Here is a 19275-nt window from a genome sequence, read left to right on the forward strand (position 1 = left end):
TGTACGAGGGACATAAACCGATGATTGGGTACTGCCTAGGGTGCAAGCAGGGGATGGTAACGTCTCTGTTTGGGGAGCATTTCATGTTGGTGCCCAGAACCAGTTGGTTTTTCTAGGAGGCAACCTCATCCAGGATTCCTACAGAAACATTCTACAGCAAACAATGCTTCGATTGGTAAGAGTCATCTTCAGGAACAACTTTGTGTACCAAGACGACTGCGCAACCCCACATCGAGGCCGCAGAATCACTGTTTTTCTTCAAAACCAATGGGTTCAGCAACTGCCCTGGCCTGCAAACTCTCCAGATATGAACCCAATTGAAAATCTGTGGGCGGAAGTAACTCACAGAATTAATAGCTATGGTCCTCGGCCGGGAAATAGTGATGAACTGCGACAGGCAAATATCACTGCGTGGAATGATATCCCCAGCCAAACTCTAAAAAACGTGTCACAGGGTATGCCATGTAGGATGAGGGCGCTGCAAGCGGCTGCTGGAGGTCATACCCGCAATTACTGACTTTTCATGATTTACTGTAGTGAGTTCTTTGACTGTGTAACATATCACTGTCCGGAGGCTATCATTTTCTTTAATATCTTATCTCAAAGTTTATACTGACATCAAACTGTTGATATGGTTTTCTGGGGGTGTTCCTTTCTTTTGAATGGCATCTTATGTCAGATTTAATATCATTGAACAAAATATCTCACAACAGAAGACTGGATGTTATTATCACTCAGTGACATACTTTTTTAATGACTCAAGCCAAAAAAATTTTAATCAGCACTCAAAAATAACAATGATAAAAAATATTCCATATTAAGTAGCAACCCTGTAATACGTTTTAAGAAGATAAAAGACGATGTGCTTCATTAAATTTTTTTTCTATTTTTTAAACGTGCACATGTTCTCCGCGACTTTATGCCGTTTTCAGATGCATTGCGTCATTTTCAGTAAGTTTTATCGATGAACCCATTACATCCAAACAAAATATTTGTCTTGACCTGTGTGTGTGGGGTGATTCTGCCTTGCCTCCATAGGTGGGCTGAATATTTCAACTAGCGCAACCCCCAAGTCTCCTCAAAAGCAGTGTTGCCTTGGTCCGTGTGTAATCATAGCCCTACGCTTCCAGTCAGTTCCTCCAACACTCTGAAGACGAGGCTGGCTCTGGCTTAGGCCAGACAGCCAACATCCCGAGGAGAAGAAACATTTCGAGAGCCGACGCACCACTGTCCCCCAAAAATGGCCGAAGAACAGCGTCTGGTCATCCAGCTGGCCGGTGGGGGTCCCTGGGGATTTCGGCTGAAAGGAGGCAGCACAAGCCCCCTTCAAGTGGCTAAGGTAAGGTGATGGTTTTAACCTTGTACACCTGGGGAACAGCACATCGCGTTGCTGTGTGTGTTGATTAAACGCCAGCTCTAGTTTCAGCGTCTGCAGGCCACCGTGCGTCATGGTTCGATAATTTATACTAATGACATTAACAAATCGTTTCTGTAATTGCTACGGGCTACTGCGATTAAGCGGTTAACATCGCTGCTTTATTGCGTTCAAGTTTTTAAAAAGGTAACCAGACTGCTAACGGGGTATTGGCGTGTTATATTACGCATCTTTTCCCCTTAAAAGTGAAGAAGGCATTCTTATTACATTGTATTAGACCATATATACACTAGTGAATATATATATATATATGTGCTTTGAAGTTCTGCTTGTGCGCCGGTTGTGGGGTATTGCTGAATAAGCCGAAGAGATTTTATTGAAAAGACCTATGAACTCGCCTGGCTTTAAAACAAAACCCATTGGTTTATCTTATATATCGTAACAGATATTTTTAAATACAGCCATTATGCCTTGGTAGTTGTCGGACTATATGGATCTGCAAAGGCGTAGCAAGTCTAGTCGTATTTCATCTTTAGTTTTTGACCTTTTCCATCTTGGTCTTAGTTCGAACCTTTATGTATATAACACAGATCCTGCGTGTAATGATGAAGAGGGAAGTTTCAAAGTTGCCTCATCTTACAAAATATTTCCTCATTATTTCTCTTATACATATCCGTCACTGAATCAAACCACATGTGAAAATGTCGCTTCACTTTTAATTTTGATTTCCCGCCCTCCATCAAGAGGAAAACTACTGACGTAATATCCCCCTCGTCCTAATCAGCTCCTCAGAGTGATATTATTGTTGCCTTTTTAATGAATTTGAGACGGTCCCTCGATGTCTTGATTAAAGAAATGCACTAAAACTGATGTTTGCGTTGATGTGAAATATGCATCTGGGCGAAGGGAAAGCTGGGTTTGTAATTTTATGGAAGAAGTGGAGAAACATTTTTTTTTTTTTTTTTTTTTTTGGGGGGGGGGTTAGTTATTTGAATGAAGGACAACAAGCATACTTATATCATAGCCGACATGATACATGTAGCTGTAAAATTGCGCAGGGCAAAAACCCAAGTATTACCTGTACATCAAAGCGTTTGTGAAAAACATACCTGAACTCTTTGAACACCCAAACCCAATATAGAGGTGCAAACGATGTCACAGGCATGTTCCTAAAAATATGTAATGCACAGATTACAAACTATGTTTGATTATTTTAGGGTCCCACGTAAAGAAGTTTGTATTAAAGTTTCACTTTCCTGGAACCTCGAATAATAAAAAATAATTCATCATCTTACCCCAAAAAGGAACATACGTTACTGTCACAAATGCATAACGTCTAGCTGTGGAAACGTTATAATCACTTTGAAAATTCAATCATCACGGGTTTTGTTCTTTAATTTATCTCCTACAAGTATAACGTTGTAAAATATTACGAAAAGCTTTTGTATAGAGCAGTTAATTGTTTTTTAGCGACTTAAGTTTGCCTGTCACTGAATATTAAAAAAACGGGGAAAATACACCCTACCGACAGTAAAATAAGCATTAAATAAATTATTTTCCCCCTCGTGCTCCAAATATTATATCTGAAATGTCAAACTATCAATGGAATCACTATAGATTTTTGTGTCAGCAAAAGAAAACATTGTTTTCTCTTGCACCAAGTACTTGCACAAAATGAAACATTTTGTCAATTTTCCTAGGGAACATACGTTACCTAGTATTAGCTGTAACGCAGGCCCCATTAGCTACGGTTTAAATGTTTATAAAAAACGTCCTTACGTCATATTTAATTTAACATGATCGAATCACTTTAAAATATATAAGAGCACGTTATGAAAATAAAAATTAGGTGGCCTGGAACATACGTTACCGGAACATACGTTACCAGTGAAAATCTACTTGTACCCGAAACTGGCTCCGAAAGAAAAAATTAGCTTCTGTTTGAGATGTGAGGTGGTTCTTTCTGACGTCTGCTCGAGCTAAAGCTTAGATGAGGTTAGTTACAAGTGTAAATAAATCCATAAAATCCACAGTAACGATGTAAGCGAAGTGAATGATTTTGTTGTAATAAAAATTTTAATTCAAATACAGAAATGAATGTCAAAGACGGAAATAAATGTCAAACAAGACTTTGGAAGGAAAAAATAATCGCCAAAGAGCGCAGTGAGCGCAGTGCCAAATACATTGATACCGAACGGAACATCATTATTTCAGAAAAATGCGAAAACAAGATATATCGATCTCGTAAAAAATGAGGGTGACGCTTATTTGGAAGCGAAAGAAAACGGGTTCTAAATACTATGTAGGCCTACCTTCCGCCTCTTTATAAATGTCGTGAAAGACAAAAGAGGCATGCGAAGACTAAATCGCGAAAACGTAGACTTCACCAAAGGAAAGAAGAGCTCCTAGCTGCTATAGAAGTTCCCGAGGCAAGTCCACAGCAATCACCACCTGAGAGACTTGTTGTGTGTGCGAGGTGGCCGCAACGTGGAAACGATTGAGAAGAAACTGAAGGCAGTCACAATGAACAATTAAAGAACTACAATCACAGGTTAATTCCATAAGAAAGAGGGAGAATGCTATCCGGCAACGATTTAGCCATTGTAGAAGACGAAATACGGAACCACCTGAATTTCCCACAAGCCCCAAAATTAAGACAGAACGCATCATACAGCAGGCTATGCACCCAAGCTAACACTGTGCAGAAGCAATTACTTTTGTCTCCTCCATCCCAGTGTACCACAAACTTTCATAGTCTTATTTATAACAAAAAGAAGGCAACAAAGAATATCGATTTGGTCAAACAAGGCCGCTTTTATCTTATAACCCCACCCTAATTATTTTAGCAATAATAACAATGTAGCAAATTGTTGCCTTTATCCTTAGGGATAAAAATAATATTATATATACATAAAATATTCAATAAGACTCATCATCCTAAAAATATGATGACTTATAGAAAATGTTTTTTTTAGCTACAGTGGGTCAAGTTTAACGAGTTACACCAAGAAGTACGATGAAAAACATTGCGAAGATTGCGAAGAAGAAGATTGCGAAGACGTACCGTTGTCTCAGATTTCTTTCCGCTGCTACTGGTATTTGCCGGAATCGTTGGTCGAGAACTCGCGAAAAGGGGGATGAACTGATCGAAAAGTCGACGGATGGGAGTAGCAGGAGCAAGCTGTATACATTTTTGAACGAGACGACTATAGTAGAGCCCAAGAGAGCCAGTAACCAAAAAAAAAAAAAAAAATCATCCATCACGTTGGCACAGTAAAAACACTGTATGAACATCTAAGAAATCTCAAGGAAACTTTTACAAGAAATCATGCAGCCTATAATTTGTCTTAAATAGCGACTGACAAGGACCGTAGAGACCCTTGAACTCTGAAGTGATATCTGTTTCTTATACCCACTCAATGGAAAGACTTAAAAACGTAATTTTGTGAGCCACTTACTTTTTATAGATGGAACAAACATGATATATATACATATTTTCTTTTAAATTCCCAAAAGGGCCGATATCTGCAAGACAATTTAGACCTTTCAGAGAGGATAGTAAAGCTCATTTGAACGAATTCTCTGATGTATTTGAAAACCTATAGGTGTGTTGAAAAAGGCTTCGTTTAAAGAGGTGGTAGGTAACATGTTTCTGGGATCTGTGTTTCTTTACATGCAAATGATTAAGACGTTTGATACCCGGTTCGTGTTTGTGTAATAGGTTATCACTTTTGATGTCTGAGTTACTTTTAAACACCTCAATAAATTCTACGAAAAAAAGAGAAAAAATATCTTATCAATATTTATTAAACTCGTGTCCCGTATCTTTTCTATGGCTGTGGAACATACGTTACATTACGGTATGCGTAGTATGCGAGGCGTAGTTGGTATTGTAAGTAATACACCCAAAATTTGAAACTGTCAATGAGTTTTAAATTCACGACGAATATGACCAGTGGTAGATAACTTTTAGGTAACAAAGTTTTCAATTCTCTATGCAATTGACAATTACTGCTATTGAAAGAGTCATCAACGTGGACATTGTAAAGAAAAATTATCTTTAGTTTGAAAGTAATTTTCCTAGATCTGGTCAATTTAAAGGTATTTTCCTATCACTTTTCCATTATTAATGACTCATAGGGTTCTGATAGTGTTTAGCTTGCACAAATTTCCACAGCACTCAACTAATGATCGTGTTTGTATCAGGCGATTCAGTGGTAACGTATGTTCTTTCTTACGCTTTTTTCACTTCAAACGGCTATCAATTTATTTGCTTACAAAACAGAAACGCGTGGGCGTAAAATTGGGACATTTGTGGATTTTTGTTCTATACACATGTAAGTTTTAAAACATTGGATAATACATCGAATTCATTCAATTTCATTTTTTGAGACTTGAACTTGTGAAATGCACCTCTATATTGGGTTTGGGTGTGAAGCACAATGCTGTTTGCGTAACCACTTAACCCCCTTTCTCTCCCTCCCTCCCTCTCTCTCTCTCTCTCTCTCTCACACACACACACACGCGCGCGCGCGCGCGCGCTAAAAATCCATTTTCGAAAAATAAAAGACAGGGGCACCCTAGGAGCATTCAAAAGTGATTGCTTGATAATGAAAACTTGTTTTAGGGTGTTTCTGACAATCGGAGGGGGCCGTGGAAGTGGTTCATTTTTCACAGCGGAAAAGCCGTCTGAACCGTACAGACGAAAAGGAGACGTTTGAGGGAGTTTTTTATTTTATTTTTTTATTAATTTTTTTTTTACTATATTTCCCATCTTTTCTGTAGACAACACATGCTCATACCCTTAAACACCTTATGATGGAATATTAAACGCTTGTTCAAATATTGTATGTATATTTACCAAAAATAAAAAAAGGTGACCGTAAAACAAAACTGGGCATTCATGTTAGGAAATCACAAAAATGGCTCTGGTTAGGTAAGAGAAGATTATTGAGGAAAAAAGTATTTTTTCGCACCGAAATCCCATTACGTTCTCTTATCATTAACCTATACATGAATTTCTCAGTGTTTTTCTTCGCCGTATAGTAAATGTGTGTTCCACATGACCGTGTTTACCTTCAGACTTCAAGAGGATTTGGTGCAGCACTGAGCGTGTCTGTATTTGAAGGCTACGGCTAATATAAAGTGAACTCAATATTTGACTTGGATAAAACCCACATTACCAAGATCTGAGACTTGTATTTGACTAACACTACACTCACACTAATGCAGGGATAGAATCGGGTCAAGAGTGACGGATTAAAAAAACATATCTGTTGCTGTATTTAGAAAAATATAAAAGTTTTTTCTCTGTGTTTTTGATATTTTTCTAATTAATAGTGCTTCGGATGCAATATGTTTGAATGGCAACCGAGACCAGGGTTATTTTCAGTCAGTTTGTTTCAGTGCGGAGAAAACAGGTGAATTTCCCGTTGAAAGACGGGAGACTCTACGCCGAAAGAAGTGCGGGTGTAGATATTTTCGTGTTTTGAGATGATGAGGTAGAAAATAGGCCCTAGGGTAAATTGTTATTAAATCCAGGTAATATGAAACCACAGCTTTTTATTTGGAAAACCCTATATTTGAGATGAGAGATATTTTGAAGTCCAGCAGGGTTTCTCAAGTGAAGGAGGAACGTACGTGCCAAGAGAGGGCACAGCAGTATGTTGTAGTGTGTTGTTCGTGGTGCTGTACAGTTCAAATACCCCTCGATGCCCCATCCCTACCCCTTTCTTGTCGTTTACTTATTTAAAAAAACGCGATTGTTTGACTGTAAGGATCAACATTTTACCCCCAAACTGTGTTGTTGGTACTCCTTGATAATACCGAAATCAACCCATAGTGCAGCACTTGCAACAAACAACAAACAGCCAGAGGTGGGGGAGGAGAGAACTGACGTTGTCTTGTGCAACCGCAGGGCACGTAAGATATACTTGGAAGTAAGAAGGTAATAATAGCAAAGTATAAAAAGGTGTTGAACTCGTTGGAAAAACAGGTGATGCAGCAGAACCAAGGGTTTGGAATCAGAAGGAAGGGGGAGGGGGGTATTTTCAACAACTGCCAAGAAACCCCGTTCTTCGCAATGCTGACCTCCTTGCACAAAATGTAGGTATTGATAAAGAAAGTATGCGATGTATTCTCTGTTGCATCGCAGGATAAGAGGCTTTAAATATAGAAATGTGATTTCAGATTTTCATCACAGGAAAGTGAGAAGTCGGAGTGAGACGAATGTGAGAAGATTGATGATTCCCTACATCTAAACATACATGACCTCGCGTTCCCAGGTGCGCGAGTAAAACTTGGTGCCACAATTAACGCACCTGACTTGAACATGCCAGTGAATTTTAATAGCACAAATCAGGGCTTATTATGCAAGCGTTAAAGTAGGACCTTGCTCTGATCGCGTAAGAGACCACTTGGAGTTTTTTCAAGGGAGCCTGTTGTGCATTTTATTTTCCCCTTTTTCTAAGAAGTAAATAAGTCAGAAAGACCGTGCCTTCAGATGCACTACCGGGCGTACTTATACCCCTACTGCTCATACATACAAATATTCTACACCTTGCTTCTTGCTGCTTTTGGAATTTTTACGAAGGCGGCAACTTTCATGTAAAATTTCTACGAGCTTGCGCTTTCCTTTTCCACATACAAAAAAAGAGCTACGGTTTGTTGCAATAACTATAGCGTCCTATATTATTCTTCAATCTTATTTCTTATACTTCAGATGGATTAGAAATTGAAGACACATAAACCATTCGACCGCCACGCAGATCTAGAAATCTCCTTTCTGATATCCTTTTCCTTTCCGACTGTCTATTCTAATATGTACACAATACTGTGTTATATTTTAGCTCCGTGCTAACAGCAAGTCTCAGCAGGCGGGGTTGAAGGAAGGAGATGTGCTGCTCGCTGTGAACGGGGAGAGCGTGCTAGGCAAGTCTTACCAGGAAGCTATGAATATGGTGGACGCTGCAGGGAACGACCTGTCCATTGAGATACAAAGGTAAACATAAATCATCAGCGATTGGATAAAAGTAGATAAACACACTTGCATATCATCACCAGTGTCGGATATGGGGATGGGGGAGGGGGTTCTGACTCCCCTTCCTTTGATTTCTGAAAAAAAACACACCAATGGTCCTTTCTTGAAATTAGAATTTTGACTAGCTGAATCAAAGTTCTAAACCTTACTCAATGGCACCGTTCACCTTCTAAATTACCTTCAGCGGGCCCTTGCGTCCGCGAACCCCCCCCCCTCGACAAATAATCCTGGATCTGCCCCTGATCACCTTCATCATCACCACCATTGTTTTATAGTTTGCAAAGGTGTTACACTAGCACGAATAAAGTGCTTTTTGACTTTTAAGTAGACTAAATTGGGAGTTTCATTTGATCTAGCAACACTAATATTTAGATACATAATAATAATGATAACGTATACAGCTTTTAATGTCACATGTTTACAATGTTTGTTGCCTGTGCTACATCTAATACTACAGTTTGTTTACATAAAAAGTAAATAATCGAATATGGCAACAGTTGATGCAACTTACTTTGTCTTTAATTTGTCTCTGATTGCTGTTTTAAAATACAACTATTTTAAAATAGAACAGTGCCTTATCACCCAGAAATCGTTTGCAGTTTTTAAAATAATTATCAATTTAATTGTTTGTAATCATTGTTCGTTCGTATATTTATTTATTTATTTATTTATTTATTTATTTACAGGGGAGGAACACCGCCAGCTGCCCCGCACGTGCCCGTGCGCAGTTTAGCCAAAAGCTTTGTAATCAAACCAGTATCTGAACCACCGACGTTTGGGACCACTTACGCTTCTACAGCCGTCAGCCGCACATCTTTACTCAGCGATGGACAGACGACTGAGAGAACCACCACTACGGCCGTCACCTACAATGTGGATGGGGAACAAAAGTCGTATGTGTCCACGGAGAAGCAGAGCTTCCCGGGGGTGCCGGATAGTAAGGGAGAAATTACGACACCCAGAGCACCGACAACGCTGTACCTGACGTCAACGCCTGCTGGGAAAGAGAACGCCCCGCCCCCTGAACCGATGTTCAAGGTGAGCAGTGTTAAGGTAAAGAGCAAGAAGGCTATTTGGTCTCCGCACCCTGACCAAGACCAACCGGATGCCCATCCAAGTAAAGAACATCACGAGGTCGATGGTACCAGCACCCCAACGTCATCGGTTCAAAATGGCAGCGTTGTTGACATCAGTCGCCTCCCGATCTGGTCGGCTCCCCACCTACCGCCGACCCCCCAGGAAGCGCGTCAGTGTCTTCTGGATCCCGAGGAGATGGCGTCCGCTTTGAAAAAACGAGGTCACAAAATTGAAGCGTTAAAACTAAGGAAGATTTTAACTCCGTCTGAGTTTGAGGATGAGACCCCCTTGTCACCGACATCGCATAAGAGTAAGTATGCGCCAGCAGGTTCCAGATATTGCCGGATACTCAACTCTTTGTTATTATCAGCAGGTTTATGTTGTCTTAATAGCTTGTTATTATCAGCAGGTTTATGTTGTCTTAATAGCAGAACCATGCTGATAATTTAAGGGGTTATCCATTTTATCAACTTTTTCACAAGTCTACAAAGAGTAGACTTTTTCCAGACCACGCCCCTTCAGAAAGTACAAAGTGAAAAGCTAAATATGATGATCTTCGACAGCAATTTGGATCATCATTTTTTTAAATTTCAGAACTTGCAAAGTGCGTTACCCCTCCTCCCAGCGTACAGTTTGTAGACTTGCGAAAATTTTGTGATGATAAAAATTGATTACCCCTAGGCTAACATAGTGGAGTTTTCAGTAATCTCTGACACTCAAAGTGGTATGGTATGGACAGGTCCTGATGATCTCCATTTCTAGGCTCTCGTGATTTTTGTTTATTTTCATTTTTATTTTTATTTATTTATTTATTTATTTATTTATTTATTTGACGAAGGATCGAAGTATCAATATAAGAACGGACAACTTAATACGTTATCCTTGAATTATTGATAAAGATAGGGTTAAAAGATTGAAAAAATTGTACTATGAAAGAACACAAAAAAAAAATTGAAAAGACTTTTTCCTTTTTCTTTTTTACTAATATAAGGAGAAAAGAAAATATTATTGTCTTTGGTTGTTTGAGATATTCAATTGATACAGCTTATTAAAATAAAGCAGGAGCGTGCGAAGTTGCGAAACTGTAAAGCATGCGATGAATTTGTATGTACCTTATCCAATATTAATCATATCATAACTGATAGGGAAAGCTAGTTGGAATGTTTTGACACAACTTCCTTCACTCAAAGTAACAATTTCTTTACCCTTAGAAAAATTAATGCGTGGTATTTACACACCTTTCATTTTCAGTTGAACTTATCTTTACTTAAAATAGTAAAAAAAGGAAGGATATGCGAATATCATATGAACAGACATCCTCAACATAACAACGAATTTTTTTAAAAATTGAAATTTTATTTAATTATGTTATCGTACATTCATATAATGCTCTTGGTAATGTTACTGCAATGGAACCTCAATTTTTATCAAGCATATGTACATCATCAGCCTTGAGTGGTGTTTGTTACCATGACGAAAGTATCTTAATTAGGCCATCAATTAACAACATTATCTCTTATTGCACGTACACTCGACCCTTATTACATAGGTGACCACACCTACATAACTCCACTCATACCGCGCACCTGCCGCGGTCATCCATCTGCCACTCACCGCAGTGGCGTGCTTGCACACACACACTGTACATACATACAAACGCACTGCCTATGTGCAACAACGCGGCCTATTCTTAGCGGAGCAAAATCATTGGCGCATCTGCAACTATTCCAGGTGTAACAAGAGACTTCTGATATATAACTTATATCTGATCTATGCCTGTTCCATGGCCAACCGGGAGCCAATTTCCGACTAGGGGCGATCAGGTTGTTATGAATAAATTAAGAACAATTAAAATTACCCCCCGAATTAAATATATCCGGTGATATCTGGCTATTGCAATTACACCTGCCCTCTATCCTTCTGGTTTTTTGCTTTCAGAGAAGTTTGCAGATTCAGCATTTTACGATGCCCCAGGTGAGTTGTACCCTACCGTCAATGAACAGGTCCAGATGGCTCGCAAGATTGCCAAGTCCCTAGAAGCCGCGGCCAATAAAAGGGCCCGGGGTGGGAGAATGTATGCCAAACGTAAGCGCAAATCCTCCAAGTGGGTTCATGTGGGCTATACCGTTGGCAGTGTGAGTGGCTATAGCAGTGAGGGGTCGCTAGGGGAAGGTCTTGGACGGCTGCAGGATTTTGATGACATAGAACCCGATTCACCACACCCTGATAGTCACAACCTAGAAGGCATGTATCAATACCCCGGACATGTTCCCCTGTGGCCGGTAGATACCCTGGGGGAGTATGGTGAGAGGCATGGGGATAAAGCGGTTCTCACCCCGCAAGAGGTGGAAAGGCTGAGGCTTGGGCAAGACAAATGCAGACACAACGTCGTGTCGCCTCAAATGTGTTTCAATATTGCCAAGGATTTACAAAAGCAAAAAGGTCGGGGAGCGACCATCTTTGCCAAGCGTCGTGAACGCGCTGATAAGTATATCATAGATGAAACCAATGTTAAAAGCCCCCCACCCCCACCTGTTGCCCTTACCAGGAAACTGGAGGAGGTGGTTGCCGTGAAAACTTACAAGAGCCCATGGGAGGCGGCCATGGAGAATCCCTTCAGCCTGGATGATGCCTTCACCCATATTAACCACCAGCCTGGTTCCCGCCGTGCCGTTAAGTCTTTGGATATGACCGATTTACCGATCCAACTCCAACCCCGACCCCCCGAGTCCTGGAAACGCACCTCTACCTCCTCCCCCGTCTCCCCCGGGACGACCCTGGGAGGGCCTGCACCGGCGTCCGGGAGTCAGTTCCCCGATCACAATCGGAAGATTCGTGGATGGACCCCTCGCTCTGCTGTCAGAGCAGAAACTGGATCGGGTAAGTTGAGACAAATTTTTTTCAATTCTGTATTTTCTTCTTATTCCATAGTTAGCAAAATAATGTTTGGTTTGAATTAGCTAGTATAACAACTTGTACCTATAAGCTAGCATAACAATCTTCGTCAATTAAGCTAATCGTCTAATGTTAACAGAAATTGAAATTCAGAGTACACGCCGCATGGTACCCTAAGTTTGTCTTCACGATACCAAATCAACGCTTGAGGTTTACACCATTTTTACTTCTTTATGAAGGGAAGGATTACACTGATGTGCATGCGATTATTCACGATTACTGAAACCAAAGGAGAACTCTTTTGGAGACGATTATGGTATCCCTGTGACAGTAATTATGACCATATAGTTTTATGCTCAATCACCTTGACTTTTTTGCGTCAAGTGGACAGTCATGAAGCTTCCCTTTAAAACAAAAACGTTGTTATTCTTTTGACACCATTTGCAGCATATAAAAAATAAACCCGTTCATTTATGAATAGTGTATTATGTTCCTCGTCACCGTCAGTTGTGTACGTTACCTCAGTAGTGTTTTGTACTAGTGGTTTGTCTGCATCCGCAAATAGGGTTTCAATTTGACCTGTTCCTAAAGCTTGATGGTTTGTTGTATCGCATGCACTATATGAGGTCTATCGTTATATATAATGTAATGAAAAAAAAAAGATGCAGGTCCAGGTCACTCAAAATGAATTGTTGGGCAACTGTCATTGATGGGACATCTTTGTTTTCTAAATCGATTCCTTTTGCTTCAAAAATGTCTTGTCTGCATTTAATCTTTGGTATATGAAAAATGCTTAAGTAAAGGCGCATCTTGCTTGTCAAAGCAATTTTTGTTTTCAACAAGAGCAAAAACCTAACAAGCCATTTTATTTGTTTGGCTAAAACTGAAACAGTAAAATTGAGCTGTGCAACCATTTGACTTGAGTGGCCTGAAAATAGCGGTGATACAGTAAAGGTGCATTGTTTGAGTTACACCTGCCTGTGTTATATTGTTTTGTGGTGCGTTATATTCATTCAATTACGTTAGCAAACAAGAACCTGGTCGTTTACTTCAGGCCTGTTTCACAACTAAGTCACTTGGCGTGGTGATCAGCTACACATCTTGAATCAAACAAAAATTCCTTTAAAGTTTACATATGTATGTATTTTTACTTATTAAGAACCTTTTTTGAAACGGGCCCTTGGTAGAGTTGTATAATGCTTAATGCTATTACCCATTACGTGTTTAACCATACCAATGCTGTATATACTACTATATGTTACTGCCCCTTGCCTTTTTAGCTACTTACTTGTACAAAGGTGTCCTGGTATCGGCTTTCTAACCGGGGTAAGTGTAGCCGAGTTCATGTGAGGATGGAAAGAACACTGAACACAATGTGTAATTATCTTTTTACACATTGTGTAATAAGATTATTACACAATGTGTTGCAATCTTTTTCCTGTTGAATATTTTGTATTGGGAATGAAGTCTTCTGGGTCTAGTATTGTTTCTTCTTCTGTGTGCTTTTTAGAATAGTGAGTCTTAGTTATAACATCTCGAAAAAAATAGTACCATGATTTAATATTTTTCGGACAAGATTTAATTTTGCTGAGGTAAGTACAATTGCCTTGGCTTCCATATTCAAAATTTGAATAGACTGTTTGTTTTACGTGTATTTCTAAATGGTATTCTTGGGAGGGTAATGTACTAATATTAGAATATATATGGTTTAAGTGCATTCCGTCTTCTTATAGGCGAAACCGATGAATGTTTTGTACGTTCATCAGTTTGCGGTTTGATAATGAAACCAACTGAAGATTTGGAAAAGGCAATTGATACAAATTTTGTGCTTTGCCACCAAAAGCAAAACACTTGCAAGAGAAAAAAACTAGAATCCCAGATATAACACCATGCAAGGCTTGCAGCAATGTTGGGTGTCGATTTCTACCACTTGCTAAAGATTCCTTCCTGCAGTGATAGTATGTAGCGTTTCCCGAGAACAGACAGAACAGTCAAATACAAGTTACCTGAAGTGCCAGAGGCACCAACAGGTTGGACAAACAGATCCAGCTCGCCGTCAGTGTGGTATCGAAATAGCAGGGCCAAGAGGGGTTAAATCGGCGTGCAATTTTTATTATATTTCTCGGTCCCTCTCTTTCTTTTTTTATTGACTATCCTTTGAATGGTTTATTGAGTATAGCGATTTCGGCCGGATTTTATAAACGCTAAATGGATTTCCTCGTTGATGTACTCCTAGATTATGTTGGCATTGCGAAAATCAGGAATTTATAAGTGGATTGAGAAGGCACCTTAAGTTGATTTGGACTAAGTGAAAGCGTTTCAGCAATGATTTAACCGAGTAACACCAAAGGATGGTTATTCATGAATCACAAAACTTGTAAACATATAAAATCGCAGTGCAGATACTGAATGACCGGTCTAAATGGTGCAATATGGACAGCTAATATCACACAATATTAATTCCCTTAATCTAAAAAGGTCCCCTGGTGCGATCCAGCAACCGGGTGGTGGAATTATCTCCTGGATGGGCCTCCAACGAGGCAGGGGTTCCTGCTTCGTCTTGTTTACCTGCCAGACAGCAGGTGTTCGGAGGCACTTATTCCTCAGCTATTCGCTCATTTACTATCGGGGGGTCAATGGTAATAAGGTATGTCTATTTTTTGACAACGAAAATAAGCCAAACCAGAAAGTGTCTTACGAACGAGCACTGTTTTATGTCCATCATAAATCTCGCTTCTGGAGTGTCTGGGATTGTGTTTAGGCAAAACTCAAAAGAGAGTTTGGGACATCTTAAAATGTGCCAGCCACACTTTCTGAACTGACGTCAAACTTGGTTGAGCAATAGATCTAAATTATCGAAAGCTTAAGTGAAATACGCCAGTCGACACACGCTCCTTGTAATAACATATGTCATCAAAATAAATATTACCTGTGTTCCACTGAGAGAGGGTCGTTCATTCACTAACCAATTTGTTTTGAATGTGCCCAGTCTAGGTTAAATGTTTTGAGTATTTGACTGAAAACAACACATAGAGGGTAATTGGAATCGATGGGAAATAGACCCATTTGATAAGGCATCTTGGAGGTTTTGTTGGAAGGAGGAGTCCTTTTGACCCCGAATTTTTGATGTACTGCTGGTTTATGTCGTTAAAATCAAAACTTAGTCAGGAAAGTGTAGGAGGTCATGTGTTATCATTGCTATTTTTTGCTAGGTAATGTTATAGGCATATCTTGAACTGCGCATACTCAGAGGCATATGTTGATCAACTTCACTTTCCATATTCGGACCATTGAACAATATCTTTTGGAGCAATTCTAATTCAACGCGTATTTTAACATTTTGTTTGTTCTACAAAAACTAAAAAACAAAGCCTTAACATCTTATAAACGAACATAATGAGCAGGAGTCATCTGAAAACGTTATCTTCGTTATAGAATAAGTCGATTTTCACTACAACTAACAGTTTATGCAATCAAAAACATGTACCACCGTTTTGATATATGTAATTTGGGTTCACTGGATTTTGGAAATGAAAATTTTGATTTCTTGGTGGATCTCCTTACGGAACGAACCCTCAGCGAGCAGGAGCACAAAGCATTTGCAAAAATATGGAGTTGACAATAGGTCCTTTTCATTCATGTTACTGACAACATGTTTTTCTTTAACTTTCAGATGTACACTACTACAGTCCGACTCCAGAAGCCACGAGCCCACAAGTACCACCACCGCCTGCCACTCCTCAATCTGAGACCAGCTCCACTGCATCCGGGTCTAAAAAAGTGTTTGGGGACTACAACCCCAGGATCAGGGCCTGGAGACGGCCAAGTCCTAAACGTGAGGACGCCGAGGCCTGGTTGTCTGATGGGGAGTATTCTGATTATTCAGATGACGTGCAACATCCACCCATATATGTCTTGCCTCCAAGGATAGAAAGGAAAGAAGTCACTGTGGAAAAGAAAGGATTTCGTCCAATCTCCTTCAAAGCCCCTCACCCGAAGGCCGGCGTGTTTCAAGTGCTTCCACAATCACCGCAGACCTCTTCAGTCGGAGTATTTTACGGGCCTGAGCCAACATCGAAACCAGCACCACAGTCACAATCTTCGACTTTCAAGCAGACGACCACTACAACGAGTACAAGGTCCCTGCACAGGAACGTGCTTCCACAAGCTGAACCGGATGCTCCTGTTCATCAGCCAAAGCCTTTCACGTTAACTACAGTTACCACGGAAACCAAAGAAGAAAACGAAGGCCCAAGCGAAGAAAGGGGGAACCATTACAATGTTCCCTTGCGCCATATTGAAAAGACTCCATCCCCAAGGGTATCTAGAGAGGCAAGTCCTCAGGTAGTACATGTTGAAGCAGAAAGGCCAAGGGAACCTTCACCAAACGTCGCAGCCACCACGGAAGAAACAGAAACATCGTTTCAGATCACTTTTGACGCAAATACCGGAGACGATCAGCAAGAACAGACCCAAGAGGACACAGAGGCGAGCTTTGTCATCACAGCTGAAGCTGACGCCAGCGATTTATGAAATGAGGCTGACTATGTATAGTGTCTACTCAGTGAGACTACCAAGGGCGACACGCTCATACAGAAAGAAACGCTGTGTGAACCCGCCCCGTTCGCCCGCCATGACGTCCCCACAATCCAAGAGTGGAGTGTGCCTCTGATGGTCGTCATGAACACGACGTCACTCAATATATGGTCATTGCTTCTGTAACGTGCATCATTTAAGTTTTGTAAATTGGCGATCTGTTCACACCAAATACCCGAATCAGACAGACAGACCACGGACCAACTGTTCTTTTCCTACCGACAACATGCTCATTTTCTAAGTGAAAAACAGTTTATATAGTATAGCTGGGTATTTAGAATGTTAGGTGTGCAATAACAGTGACGTATATGTTACGATTAAATATTAGTCTGTAGGTATTACTAATAGCCACGTTGTAATGGATTACGTTAGTATATTCTTAACTACGTTTAATTTTCGTTAATATTGTTAGCAAGCCATTTTGTTTCCAAGTTCACTGTTCTTTATTTTATGCGAGGATACTTCTCTGTGAAGGTAGATGTAGATGCCTGGTTTCTACGTAGGTCATATTTATAACAACATGTACTAGAATGTGATCTTTTCTTGCCATTCCCGAGCTAAGACCATTTCGCGTCCTTGAAAGGGTATCTTGTCATTCTTCACACCTTGGTTTATTATTTTAAAAGTAGTGTGATATTTTGAAATGACTTAAAGATACAACCTTGCTACGCATATTTAACAAACTATCTCTCGTTCTGTGTATGAAGACGTAAAAATATCTCGCTCCGTAATAGCAGCATATCATTTTACTTTATTTCTATCCAACACTGGTGTATTTAACCTTATAAGCCAAGTGAGATTAAGTATTATCCACCTAGAACAAATACATTGTGAACGACAAGTCTCTTGAAATTGACCCGGAGAAAATGCAGTGTGATTAGAAAAATACAAATATATAAAATGTCAGAATTATTGAAAAACAGGAGAAAAAAGATATGGTATTTAAAGGGTTACTCTGAGCGTGGTCCCTGTGTGCGCTTTCAAAAACATTTAATAAACTTTTTTGCAATTAAAATTATGATAAGCGTATTACCCGTGGTGTTTATTATTGTAAGATATGATTTTCTTACGCGACTCGTCTTATGTTGCCTGATAAATTATCCTATTGTGAAATTCTTTAAAGGCAGTAGGCAGTGTCAAGTTCAATGCGCTAAACATTATACGTGTTGTTCTGTGAAAGGCCAATTATAAGCTGGTATAAGCTTTCCTCCAAAAACTCAAATGTATATGCGTATGTAGTGTTACTGGGTTCATCGCATCCAAAAGCATTGCACCCATTTTTCCAATAGGCCTACACCTGTGTACTTAGAGTATAAAAAGTATTAACTACTCCCATTTGTCAAGAATGGAATACTCCATAAGTGTGGAAGATTTTCAATCAAGAAATGGTACTGATTGACTTTGAAATACTTAGGCTTGTTATCGCATCTACTTTAAAAATCCAAAGACTTATGGGTAACGAAATTATGGAAGCGAGTTTTTAAAATACCTTCATTTATTTCGTGCCTAACTTCAGGACATGACTGCATCATCAGACAATGCCATTATAAAGTGAAAAAATATGCTGTTCTTATTTTCGGGTCTAAATATATAGTAAGACCTTGAGTTCACCGTCAGACTTGGCCTAAAGAAAATACACTCATCTTCATTGTAAACACAACCCTGGCATAACTGGTTTTTTCTTCATGTTATTTCTGCCAAATGGTATATGCACCCTGAATTTCAAAGCGCGTTCTTTAACGTTTAAATTACTATGCAAATGAACTGGCACGCGTATTTCTTAGCTATAGAACACAGGTCGATCACCAGCTGCACCATTTCAACACTAGACAAGTCTAAATTTTGATGATGACCGGTCAACTTACGGGAAACTCATTTCCAATCACAACACTACTGAAGTAAGAAAGATGACCTGCTTTAACTACCAGTCAATTTCATCATTGTTCCTTATGAAAAAAGAGGCTGGAGCATCAATATTTTTATAGCGGGCGTTCAATTAAGATATGTGATGGGTAAAATACCGGGGCCAAAAAAAAAAAAAAAAAGAACCAAAAAGAGGTGACCTATCTTTTTATTTGTATATGAAAACAAGAGAAATAACTACTTAAGATAATTCAGTCAGCAGTCGAAGAAGCAAAGAAAGATGTTTTCGCAGCTTTGATATTCTGATCCAGATTACCTGTGCTCTACTTCAAGCTTTACTTCAAGCACCCCTATTTTTTCACTAAGCCGAAGTTACGGCTCACACCGCAGCTGCGCTATGGATTCTCCCAGTCGCTCAGATTTCCTAGTT

General features: G+C 39.7%; 1 protein-coding gene across 1 annotated transcript; it reads left to right on the forward strand.

The window, feature by feature from the left end:
• Positions 1 to 1129: 1129 nt before the first annotated feature.
• On the forward strand, positions 1130 to 18011 carry LOC106161858 (uncharacterized). The gene is made up of 5 exons (XM_013538931.2): positions 1130 to 1339; positions 8224 to 8375; positions 9101 to 9801; positions 11430 to 12371; positions 16060 to 18011. The coding sequence occupies exons 1-5, from the start codon at positions 1241 to 1243 to the stop codon at positions 16917 to 16919; spliced, it is 2754 nt and encodes a 917-aa protein (XP_013394385.2). The 5' UTR covers positions 1130 to 1240; the 3' UTR covers positions 16920 to 18011.
• Positions 18012 to 19275: the final 1264 nt, after the last annotated feature.

Source organism: Lingula anatina, chromosome 2 (assembly GCF_051362555.1).
Source record: "Lingula anatina isolate TDL-2025a chromosome 2, LinAna3.0, whole genome shotgun sequence".
Lineage (NCBI taxonomy): Eukaryota > Metazoa > Brachiopoda > Lingulata > Lingulida > Lingulidae > Lingula > Lingula anatina.